Below are 13,012 nucleotides of genomic sequence, written 5' to 3'. Positions count from 1 at the left end.
CTGTTGAAGTTACTACAACAGAACTATGCTGAAAATTAAACTTTGCCTGGATCAGAGATGAGGATAATACCCCTCCAGTTGTTGCAATCTGCCAAGTTGCCCTATTTAGGAAGCAGTACAGTCACTCCTTTTCGCCAGTATTCAGGAACTTACGAAGTTTGCCCACGGAGATTTAAGAGATAAGTCATTCTGTCAACAAGGCACTGTCCCCCGTGTTTTAATATTTTTCTGCTGACGCCATGTCTAGCCCCGGTTCTTTGTTGTTCGTAGGACTGCAATAGCCATGGTAACCTCCTCTGTTGTAATTGAGTCTGTCTAGACCTTGAGATCATTGTCCGGAGGGGTTCTTTCAATGTGTATGAACTAGATTTAATCTTTGCATTAACATTTAATTATTTTATTTTACTCTTGCTATATTGAAATCATTATCGTTTAGTTCTCTACACAAAGTATTGCTTTCTTTAGCTTTAGTGCGTTTTAACTATATATTACATCTAAAAACAAACTAAATGATAAAATAATTGGTCGATATTTCAATTGATTAATGTTTTGTTAGAGGCAATGAATTTTTGTGCAAAGTTTTAAATTCACCCTAGAATGGAAAGTACGAAGAATAACATGTATAGACTTTGTAGCAGAATGATTCAGTATAAGCTTTGAATATCAATACACACAATATCCCAAGTAATTAATTTCAGTAACAAATCCACAGAAATAGATTCCATATCAAGCTTAAAACTTCTGGACTGTCAAGAGTCACAACTCTCGCTATTTTTGTAGTGAAGATCTAAATATACCTTCTTGCATATCTTGATTACCGCTTGTGCGGATTTAATTAAGTTATTGCTTCACTTTCACTTTTTTTAGCTGTAGAGTAGTTTCTTGACTAATTCTGAAGATAAACAACGTGTTTACGTTTAACGGCTACCAGACACATGCATGTCCCAAGAAGGAAAGAAAGGATGACAAATACTTACAAAGGAGGATATAAAAAATGGCTAAGAAATAAAAAAAAAAATGCTTAAGCTGTAATTAACGAAAATAAATGTAAATTAAATTTTAAGCTGTAAAACTACAAATATTAAATCTCAGATTAAGTTTTTTTTAAGATAGTACTTTGTGACAAGAATGTATCTAAGATAACTGAGAGTCTACTTAATTTTTCTTTTGTTCATTGTGCCGCGACTTGAGAAGCTCTGTGCAGCAGATTGCACATGAAAAGATTTGAATATATAGGAACACTTATTTAATATACGTGTCATCTTTCTGTACTGAAAATGAATTGCAAGTTACAGTACTAGTCAAACAACTGAACAATTTACTATCCTTTAGTTAATGATGCTACATTATTTGTAAGTGATTGGCGTTTTTAAACCGGAATGTATTGTTATAACCCTGCCTTGTACACCGCCATCCAAGTTCGTGCACTGTTAGAGACTAAACGTAGAAGGAATGTTGGGGTTAGAGAGACAACGCAGTTTAGCCTAGGTCTAGGGCCTAGGGTCTTATGAAGATTTATTTAAGGCATACCTTGTTATTATGCGTTTGTGATGTCCTAAATAAACACCTGTCTCATCGTTGAGTTGTTTTTTTTTAAATCTATTACATTGGTGTCAGTGAGGGTTTATAGGTGGAGGTAGGATTTTTTTATGGCATCTGTGAAACTGCTTTCCGAGTTTGATTTGAAAGAATTGAAACAAGAGCTCCGATGGTGAGGACTGAGATGCATCGAAAAAAAATGAGGATACTTTCAAAGAACATCTCCGACAAGGAAAACGAGGATCCAGAGACCTTCCAGAGCCTGATAAACTCCTTGGTCGTCTTGACGGTGTCTTGACCGCATGCAAGAAAAGATCAATACCATGCTGAGACAAATACATAGGCTACTATTGGGTCGCAAGTAAGTACATGGGAAGGCCAAATAGACTTTTTGATGAACGAACTGTTACGTAAACATGCTGCGGCAGTACAATCTGCTTTAGGGGCTGTAGCGCTGTCTGATCCTGTATTGTTGACAATCTGTACGAGTGTGGCTTCCAAGACAAGAAAAGTGACAACGATTGCTGCGCTGATCTCAACGATGAGTACCGAGTTGAAAGGAGACGGATTGATGAAGAAACAAGAGAAGAAGTCTATAATGTGACTCAAGTTTTTACTACTAGAGTACCTGGTAGAAGTACCTCAATGAGTCGGACAGATCAAGACAACGTTGGGTCTGCTCCCAAGCCTGTTGCTGTGGACCTTCAATACCTTGGTCTATCTGCCAGTAGCTATGAAAGATATTCAAAGCTTTATAACTGCGCGCTAGCTTTCTCAAGAACTGTTAAAGATAACCTGCACATTAAACCTATTAAACCACTGTTACATAAGATCTGAACGAAGTGGTCGTCTCCTTTCCATTAGGACTAAAACAGAAAGATTTAAAAACTCATATATCCCACTATCGGTCAGAGTGTTACAAGATCAGCCGTCGTCATCGTGAAGTACATAGAAGTCAAATTCATAAAGCGCTGGTTGTGAATGTGTATGTGTGTGAGTGAATGTTGTTTGAATTATTCATCCATATTGTTTTTGTAAAGTAGTTACGCTGAAGTTGTCAATTGTAGTCAAACTGAATTTCCATTTGATTGGATCAATAAAATTATCTTATCTTAACCTGTAAAAAGAAGGCATGTGATCTATTTGCCGGACATCTTGTACCCCTACGTTTATATGCAACCTTGGAAACGTTTTATAAATACTAAACTTTGAGAATCATTGTTTTGTTATGTTGTTTCTTTTTGGTTCCTTTCTTGTTCAACTTGCTCTCAGTTGACTGTATTAACATTCATGCCAGTGTTGGCTTCCCCTTGTTCCTCTCGCCTTCAATGTTTTCTGGTGTAGTCGCTGACAATATTGATGACAAAATCAATAATGCATGGGGATTTAATAGTTTTTCAATTCAATTTTATTTCTCTGCCGATGAATTATTTATCTGGCCAGACGAGAATTTAGGAGGTGCCTGGTCGAGTGGTATGCGCTTCGGAATGTCGTCGTGATTGTCCTGAGTTCGAATCCTGCCATAAATTGGGCTAAGACGTAACAATCTTCTATGATCCTCGCCAATCTCTCTTCCTCTTGCTCCCCATCTCTCCCCATCTCTTGCATTCTATCTCTCTCTTCATCTCTTTCCTTACCCTTATCTTTTTAACCGTGTGCAAGAAGGGCGCAATCGTCCACATAGAGCAGCTCTGTAGCAATCATCTCTTTAATTTTGTACGGGAGAGAAGGCGTCGTATATCAAATATGCTGGCGTCCGTACGGAGACTGATGCGGATGCCCTCAAGCTGGCGTCGCCTAATTGTATTTAGGATTGCTCCAAAGAATCTTGCTAAGAGTGTCGGAGCAAGCACACAAAACTGATTTACACAATTCTCTATAGAGAAGTGAGCTGACGGGTCACCATTGAATCTGATTTGACCTTTTCGACCCTCGTGCAGTTGCTTCAGAATGGCGATGAGTCTTGGAGGGCATCCGAGTCGAGACAGATTTCTCCACAAGCCATCGTGACTCACTGTGTCAAATGTTTTGGTGACGGTCAATGAAGTCAACGTACAAGTCCAGGTTCTGCTCCATGCATTTTTTTCCTGCTTTTGACGCAAGACAAAAATATCTTCCGATGTGCCTCTACCCAGCTTGGAAGTCACGCTAACTTTCAGAAAGCGCACTGCTTACTATGGAGTTGGTAAATCTGTCAAGGAGTATCCTGGCAAAGATCTTCCCCGCCAATGACAGTAAGGTAATGCCACGGTAATTAGAGCAGTCTGATTTATCGCCTTTTTTGTACAGGGATATGTCTCAGAGTTCTGGCGGGACATTACATGTGTCCCAGCACAAGGTGAAGAGTTCTGTTAACCTTTCTGTGAGACCAGTACCAAGCATTTTTTACAACTTCTGCTGGAAGATCGTCTGAGCCAGGCGTTTGTGTTTTTTGAGCTTCATGATGGCCGTTTCAACCTCAAATCATGACTTGGATATTCCATTTTAACTATTTCTTGCAGAATTTCAGTAAGAGACTCAGACACAACTCTTTTGTCAACAAAAAGCAAGTTGTAGTGCTCTGATCACCGATTAAGTAAGTCGGACTATTTGGTTAGCAAGACGAAACGGAATCTTCACCCGGTGTGGACCGCACCCTAAGCACCCCCTAGTGACGCCACTGTATATATATATATTCACTATGGCAAGTTTTAAGGATTTTAAATGTTTCATTTAGAACAGAGGCCTACTTGTAGATCTAGATCAATCTTCTAATATTGTGCTATATATTATTATTAATTATTATATACATTCTTACATTTCAAACTGCAGTCATTTTCTCCACACACAAACATACCAACACACACGCGCGCGCTTTAAACATGTTATCATTAACTACTTCAGATTTCAATTTGTAGTCCACAGACATTCTCTCTCCATCTCTCTTCTTATCTTTCCTCTATCTCCATCTCCACTCCTATTTCTCCCTCTCTGTTTCCAGCTCTCTCTTCCTCCCTTTGTTCCTCTCTCCCTTCGTCTCCCTCCCTCGCTATGTCTTCATCCTTACCTCCTTCTCTCTTCTTCCCACCTCTTTGTCCCTACCCCTTTTTTCTCCCTTATACCCATATTCTATCTCTCTCTCTCTCTCTCTCTCTCTCTCTCTCTCTCTCTCTCTGGGAATTATAACAAATACAGCACTCCAGAATTACGTGCCTGTCGTCTTCTCGTTTCACTTTTAATGTTATATATGTCAGTGCTGATGTTACAATTACCGTCCTGCTTCTAATGAGTCAAACGAGAGTTTAATCATAAGATGCCGGGAAATAGCATTTTTTAGAGCGTCGCCATGGTAACTGTAATACAAACTAAGAAGCCTGTATTTTCTCATTGAATCCGCAGAGTGCAACATTTTCCGTGCCTCCACGGACCCAGCAATGAACTACATGATTTGTAGGTCCAATAATCCTCGTACTTTTAGAAAGTCTAATTTAATGGCAGCCAATATATTTCCCAGTTCTGTTGTTACAAAGTTATTAATATTATATGAATTATTGTTATGGAATTAGTGTTGTCATTTAATTATTACGTAATCATTCCTTTTTTTTTGTTTAACATAATTAGGATTTTTTTTTTCCAATCCTACTATTTGGCTCGCCCTTCCGACGCAGTAAAAAAAAAAAAGGTAGGGTCGTCGAAAACTCAAGCCACTAGTAAATAATTGTATTTTGACATCATCGAACCACGATGGAACATATATATATATATGTGAATTAATGTTCATTACATCGTCCCTTCATTTTCCGGACGTCTTTGTACCTTAGAATAGGCTCTTTCTGAAGTTCTGGAAGGAAAATAGACACTCCTAAGACTCCTTCTTTTCCAACTAAGGTACCTTGGGGAGCGCTGTGAGCCAAGCATTATTTTCTGTACTTCAAATTAAACAAAGAATGCAATTTATATTCTGAGGAGTCTACAGTCTACAATATATCTCTATTTTAAAATTTTAAGTAAAATGTCAAGACTAAGACTGCTTTATTGATCCTTGTGGAAATTTGTTGTGATTACAAGGACTCTTTTTCTCATATACAGACAACACAACAGAAACATACACATAAAAAGAACAGACACAACATAAAGAGTTCATTCAGCGACTACACACAGGCATCTTGGTGCTTTTCATGTTTCCTGATCGAAGGGTGACGTTGATATAGTCTGACCGAGTAAGGTACGAACGAGGTTTTGTACCGCTCTGTTCTTGTCTTGATTGACAGAAGTCGCCCACTTCGTGACGACTTGACGTAGTTATCATTAAGAGGGTGGCTGTTGTCTTCCAAGATTTTTGCAATTATTCTTAGACATTTCTGTTCAAAAAGTTCCTTTAAATATGGTAATGTTGTGCGTGTGATTTTTGATGCCCTTTTTACAATGTTTTCTAGACGACGCAACTGTTTAGATGAAGCGTTGCCTTGCCAACATGTTATCTGCTATCCACTGCACTTTATTATTGGAACACAGCAAAGTGGTAGGGTTGAAACTCAAATGACTGTAGTTTGCTTTACTTTTTAAGTCTGAATTATCGTAGATTTACTTTATTTATGGGTTCTAGCAAAACACAATGGCTAGGCTCAACAGATTACTATAGTTTTTGCCTTAGTTTATCTATTTTATTGAGGAAAGGGGGATAACAAACAAAACCCCTTTTGGCTACGCTCGTGGAATTTAGTGATTGTAGCTTTATTTTTTTTTTTATTGGAAGGGGTTTTTAACCTTAAAACCTCCATCGGCTGTAGTTTTCCATTACTTGTTTTTTATTGGAGGCGGGGCTTAAACTTACCCCTAATGGAATTATGTTTGCTTTTGTCTTTTCTCGAAGTAGAGGTTTTAACATTAAAACCCCCTAGAGGAGGGGGGTAAACTCAAACCCACCTTTGGCTACGCTCATGAAATTGCTTACAATAGTTTCTGTTCCTTCAACGGGGGGGGGGGAGTAAACTCAAAACCCTCTAGGGATCGTTTTAAATTCACCCCCCCCCCTTTTTGGCTACGCTCATGTATCAGCATGTAGGCTGCATAAGTCGCAGTCCTGTTTTGACTCCTTATTCAATCTATTTACCGTCTGACGTTAAGTGCTAATAAAGTATCTTCTCAGTCACCAAAACCTGTTGACTCACAGTTTGTTGACATAGGCAGACTCAATAATATCACCCGGCTTTGTTTTATTAAACTTATACTACCAGCACTCATTGTTATAAGCTTTTGCTCGCTACATCGGTATTTAATCAGTCAATGATTGGAAGTTATGGTATGGGTCACTATAGGAGATAGTTTGTAAAAAAACAAATGCATCTAAAGACTCACTCGCACACAAATGTTTGGCTCATCACACTCACACATATAAATCTACACACAAACAGCCTTTGTAAATACACACACACAAATAAGCCCAGACACAAACAACCTCTATACCTATTCATACTCACACACACACACACACACATATATATATATATATATATTGTTGTAACTCTCTAAGGCAGGCACTCAACGAAAGACAGGTCGGCAACAGTAAACGATGTATTTATTTATTATAACTAGCACAATCATCAACAAATAGTAATAGTTACTAGTTAGACTTGGACTTGTGCTTTAAAGTCACAGGGAGTAATATGTCTTAAGTTCTAAGAGTCCTACTTCATACCAGAACACAGAACAGACCACCGACACACTTCCCAGTGTCGCTCCAGGTCTCCCTCACAGTTTCCTAGTATCACACAGGACAGCACTCAGCACCAGACTGTTCAGACTCCCATGACTTTTTTAGCCGGCTCACAACAGTCCTTCTTCCTGTCTCAATATGTCTTTCACTAGTCGTGTTCAGTAGTGCTCAGATGCGCACCATTAGTGTAGCGCGGGAGCGTGGTTACAACATTGCCCCCTTCTCAGATCTGTTCGTCCCGAACAGATTCAGGTGCCCTACAGGGTGGTGGACGTTGGTCAGTGCAGGTGGAGGTCGGTCTGTGGGAGCTACAGACGGCAGGGAGCGTGTTCCCCACAAAGTCATCCACACTGCTCTCTGCTGGTGCCGCTTTCTCCTTCTCCAGTTGATCTGCCTTTGGTTAAGGGGGCATCGTTTTCGTTGTCTGGCCTTTCTCTCAGTCAGCACCGACGGCAGCTTCATGGCAGGAAGAGAGGCATTGGATGTCAAGGCGGTGGTCATCAAGACCATTGGTCTTACACATTGCTCCAGCACGCTTTCTTGATGCACCATAGGCCCCCAGGAGGCCAGGTTGTCAAACACGGCAAAATCTTCAAGCGTGTCCGAAAGACATGTCTGTGGGGCACGTGGGCAACGTCCTATGTGCACAAGTTAATCAGCTGCAGGGTTCTTCTGACCACCTTCAAGGCCTCTCTCGCTGGTGAAAACAGAAGTATCGAAGTCCACTGGTTTCAGACCCTGTTGATGGGTTTCTTGACATTTGCACTACCTTCGTGAAACACCGCATGTACAGTTGTTGCTTACCGCCTGAATGCAACAATCAAAATTCAAGTTCCCCTCGTAGGCAGATCGACAGGGGTCCTTAAGGTCCAAAGTGACAGGCTCTAACGCAGGCTCAAAGTTGTCCTGTTCTGTCCGGGTCGTTGTGGCACTCAAAGCTGGTACAGCAAAAGTTTCAGTCGCGTAGCAGACTTCTTCTAGTGCTTCAACTGTCTCTTTCCGTTCATCTGCGTTTTTCTTGTTAACATTGACGCATTCTTTGTAACTATCAGTACAGCCACAGTCTTGAATGAGTAACGGTTCATTGTTGTTGAATGATGGATTCCTCTCTCTTACTGGATTGATCTTGCCTTGCACGTTACGTATCAGTTTGTCCATAGAATGATTCATCGAATCCTGGAAAGTACAAAGTTCACATAACCAGTTTTGCATAGTGTTCAGCACCTCACCAATATCTGGTTCTATCTCAAACACATATGTTTCCGGATCCTCCCCTTCATCAACAAGGGCCCGCCAAAGACTGGCTCTCATTTTTTCTTTGTCACAGAAGATCCTCAGCTCCCTGTCTCGGAGCTCCTCTTTTTACTGTTTACAGCTAAGTTCATCTAGCTTCCTAAGCGTTGTCATTCTTATCCTTTTGCTGAGCTGCCTAAATCCCACTTCTGACACCAGTTGTTGTAACTCTCTAAGGCAGGCACTCAACGAAAGACATGTCGGCAACAGTAAACGATGTATTTATTTAGTATAACTAGCACAAGCATCAACAAATAGTAATAGTTACTAGTTAGACTTGGACGTCTGCTATAAAGTCACAGGGAGTAATATGTCTTAAGTTCTAAGAGTCCTACTTCATACCAGAACACAGAACAGACCACCGACACACTTCCCAGTGTCGCTCCAGGTCTCACACACAGTTTCCTAGTATCACACAGGATAGCACTCAGCACCAGACTGTTCAGACTCCCATGACTTTTTTAGCCGGCTCACAACAGTCCTTCTTCCTGTCTCTATATGTCTTTCACTAGTCGTGTTCAGTAGTGCTCAGATGCGCACCATTAGTGTAGCGCGGGAGCGTGGTTACAACAATATATATATATATATATATATATATATATATATATATATATATATATATATATATATATATATATATATATATATATATACCTACACAAAATACACACATAAATATAAACCTACACAAAAATCTAACTTCTAATAAACAGATATAGCCTAGAGCCCTAGACACATTGGGTATATTCACGATAGACTAGGTCACTAAACAATGTCAAGGATGCCAAAATACTTCAAGCGGAAGAGCTTAGAAAATTGGATTCTGCGGAGCTAAAGAGTTCACAAAAATTGTAAATAGCGTTTTAAAAAAAACAAGCTTATCAACACTGTTTTTTTTTTTTGCATATTTATTGGAACTGCCATCATTGAAATAACATTGCATACTTTGTAAGCATCCTCCACTAGAAAGCCTTCATTCCCAACCACAAACTTATAAGCCGCTCAGGTGTTGTTTTTTCAATCCATCAAATAAATGTCAGAAAAGCAGTTTTAAACAAGCATACATTTCTTATCTTATCTTATATAATACAGACGTTACTTCAAAAAAGAAGATGATTACGTCCTACGCGTCATGCATTTAGTCATGCATATTAACCAATGACTTAAATTCTGCCAAGTCACTGGTTTTCCTGGCTAGCTCAGGCAACCCATTCCATGCTCTAATAGCACTAGGGAAGAAGGAGTATTTGTACAAATTTGTCCTAGCATATGGGACGAGGAATGTGCCTTTATCTTTGTGTCTTTCAGAGTATTTTATTAAATTTTGTTTTTGTATTTAAAGATTATGGTTCAGTGTTTTATGTATTATTGCTACTTTACTTTTGACCCTTCTGTCCTGAAGGCTTTCTAAATTTAGTGATTTTACTAAAGGTGTTACTCTAGTCAAATGTGAATATTCGTTTGTTATGAATCTCACTGCTCTATTTTGTGTCTGTTCTAGTTTCTTAATGTTTTCTTGAGTTGAGGGGTCCCAAACAGAGGATGCATATTCTATTATTGGCCTAACCAAGGTTAAATAACATTTTAGTTTTATGTTCTTATTTGATTTATAGAAATTTCTTTTAATAAATCCTAATGCTTTGTTTGATTTTTTTGTAGTTTCATCAATATGTGGATTCCATGACAGTTTTTCATTTATTATAACACCTAGGTATTTTGCGTTTTTAGTCTGTGTTACTGGTTTGCCATGAATAAGATAAGTGGAATTAATTTGTTTTAGTTTTTTTGTTACTCTTAACAACTGACATTTTTCTGGGTGGAAAGACATGCTCCAATTTGATTCCCATTTCTGTAATTCATCTAATTCTCTTTGTAAAATATCTGTGTCTTGTGTTGTTTTTATTGTTCTATATATTATGCAATCGTCTGCATTCTTTGAATCGCCCATAGCATTCTAGCATATAAGCCTAATAATGCCCCTGCAATTCACACATTGTTTTACCCTTATATTATAGAATTACTGATAGATAAATCATTGTGACTTTGTGCTTACCGAGCAATTGGAAAAAAATAACATCGCTATTCACAACCATTCACAGCTTAGTCCATTTTTTACATATTTTTTAAACTCTGTCAGTCATAGATCTAAAGATGCACTTTATTTAGAAGTAACCGGTTTCGACCCGCGGTCTTAGTTTATCACTGGTCTAGTGCTGATCTAGTGCAATGAATTTAGATCTTTGTCAAACCTAGAGGGACATACAATTATGTACTATAGACATTTAAATATAGGCTTTATAAAAAGATTGGGTCGAAATTGCGAATTTAAAAAATCTTTTTGATAAATGTAACTGCTGGCTTAGTTATTCCATGTATCCTAAAAGTAATAACAGGTTGTTTTCGTATTTTATCCTCAGGGAGAATTACTGATTATCAGTGAGTCATCATGGTCAAGAATTTTATATTGTAGATATTTGTATTTCAACTGACAAAGATTGTGTTCGTCCCTAGGCAGTCTTTCTGTTTAAATTTTTTTTAAAGTCTGAGAAATGAAAAAGTTTGGTTTAATTTTTAATAAATGTACTTTAGTTCTTGACATTTGAAATAGATGTTTAGTAATCTGGACATATATCTTCTCTGACAGATCGCACCAAGGAAAAGTTAATTTCAACTTTCCATGGATCAGCTAACCGATTCCCCTCTCCCCTGGTTCCATTATGTCCACGCTGACACTCACTTCATGATAAATACGACAGAGGACATCCACAGAGGCCTTACGGAGACTGTCTAATACCGACACGGAAAAAAAAAGAGGGGCGAACAATGAGACAAAGTCAGCCTGGACTCTTTGAGATGCGACCGCAGTGTCTGGGATGAAGGAAGAATTAATGGCATTAAAGATTGGCACCAGGTGTAAGGTCTCTAGAGAGGCAAAGCGCAGTTTCGATCAAACTAGCTTCAGAGCCCAACTTTGCTCCAAGACTACGGGAACTCCTCATCGATTTGATCACACAACGTTAAAGATACACTTAACAAAATCTCTAAAAATTCTTTGACATTCACGTGCAAGCCAGATATTTGTAGAAAATAAATGTAAAAAAAAAGTATCTTTCAAGAGGCTCGAGATGATTCTTTAAGGATGAAGACATCCTGCAGGACCTTCACCCAGGTTACGGACGGGTTTGAACATGGAGATCCTACGTCCACATTGGATATCGCTCTGTCAAGGAAAGAAGAAGGCTACTGTCAAGGTGTCCGAGGATTGAAAACTTCTCTGAACTCCAAACTGGCAAGTTGTCCACGTGCACGGTGTTGGGAGACATACCATGTAGAAAAGGTAAGGTTTTATATAATACTAGCAGAATATGTTTGTGCATCGCTGATCTAGTGCATTAGATTGAGATCTATGTGAAATGTTCCCTTAACACTTTTCACACGTTTAGCGACACATTCATAGCTCGTATAAAATACTGTAAAAATTGGGTTTACCCGAGTTGTTAAAAAGTTTCGTTCTTTAATAGAAATATATTTAGGTATTTTAGTTGTCCTTCCTATTGTGGTTGGGACATAAAACATACACTACGGTCTCCGCCATGATCTAAAAAACACTTATGCCAAGTTTTATCAAGATTGATCAAACGTTTTTGATTTCTATGTGGTACATACATACATACATAATACATACATATACATACATACATACATACTCATTACATTCTTCTTTATATATTAGAAGGGACTTCTTATGCTTTTTTTTTTTCATAGCAGATAGCACCAAGCTGTGAATGTCTAGGAATTTTATGTTTTAAATGAATATTATGTGTGCGTATCAAAAGTTGTTATGGATGAGTAACTTTAAAAAGAAAGGTCAACCAAGAAAATTGAATGACATCGAGCCGGAGGTATCTTACAATAAGAAATTGAACAAGGCAGACATTTTTATAATTTCTTTTCTCGAACTAATGTTTGAAGGACGCAACCATCTTTGTTAGAACTCTTGTGTTTCCTTGAATTATTAATAGAAAGCCAACTTTCTAAGGTAGACATTAGTTGTATTATATAATGAGGCTGTGGTATTGATGTAGCCTACATTTCGTTCGCTATTGTTGTAATGCTTTTATGCATAATTGTCGGACTATTTTCCTCAAAGATAATTAAGATATATTATTATTATGTTAGAAATGAACGAGTAGTCATTCTGTGGCGCTGTCAGGGTCGAGTTTCGCTAAAGAGAAACAAAATTCATCGTAGTCCCTTTAACAGTTTCCACTGAGGAATTTTCTGGTGATGTGGCAGGTCTGCAGCAGTACCGCCCACTGACAGGCAACGAAGATGTTCCTAGGAATGTTAAGGGCCTTGAAGGTGTCTGTGAGGTCAGTTGTTATTATCCCCTCGGTTGATATAACAATGGGGTATATTGTTATTTTGGACAATTTCCATAGACGCTTAATCTCCAAGCCTAGGTTCCCATATTTTCTTTGCTTT

The 13,012-nt window shown here is 38.5% G+C and overlaps 1 protein-coding gene across 1 annotated transcript in view; it reads left to right on the top strand.

Moving 5' to 3' along the window:
* Positions 1-13,012, top strand: part of LOC106067146 (uncharacterized) — a 36,000-nt gene that overhangs the window by 9,582 nt on the left and 13,406 nt on the right. The window contains exon 2 of the mRNA XM_056039124.1: positions 11,172-11,864. Within this exon, the coding sequence (XP_055895099.1) occupies positions 11,667-11,864 (198 nt within the window). The 5' untranslated portion in view covers positions 11,172-11,666. The remainder of the gene's footprint in view (positions 1-11,171; positions 11,865-13,012) is intronic.

The sequence above is a fragment of the Biomphalaria glabrata genome, chromosome 8, assembly GCF_947242115.1.
Source record: "Biomphalaria glabrata chromosome 8, xgBioGlab47.1, whole genome shotgun sequence".
Lineage (NCBI taxonomy): Eukaryota > Metazoa > Mollusca > Gastropoda > Planorbidae > Biomphalaria > Biomphalaria glabrata.
This window is presented reverse-complemented; position numbering and strand designations above follow the sequence as displayed.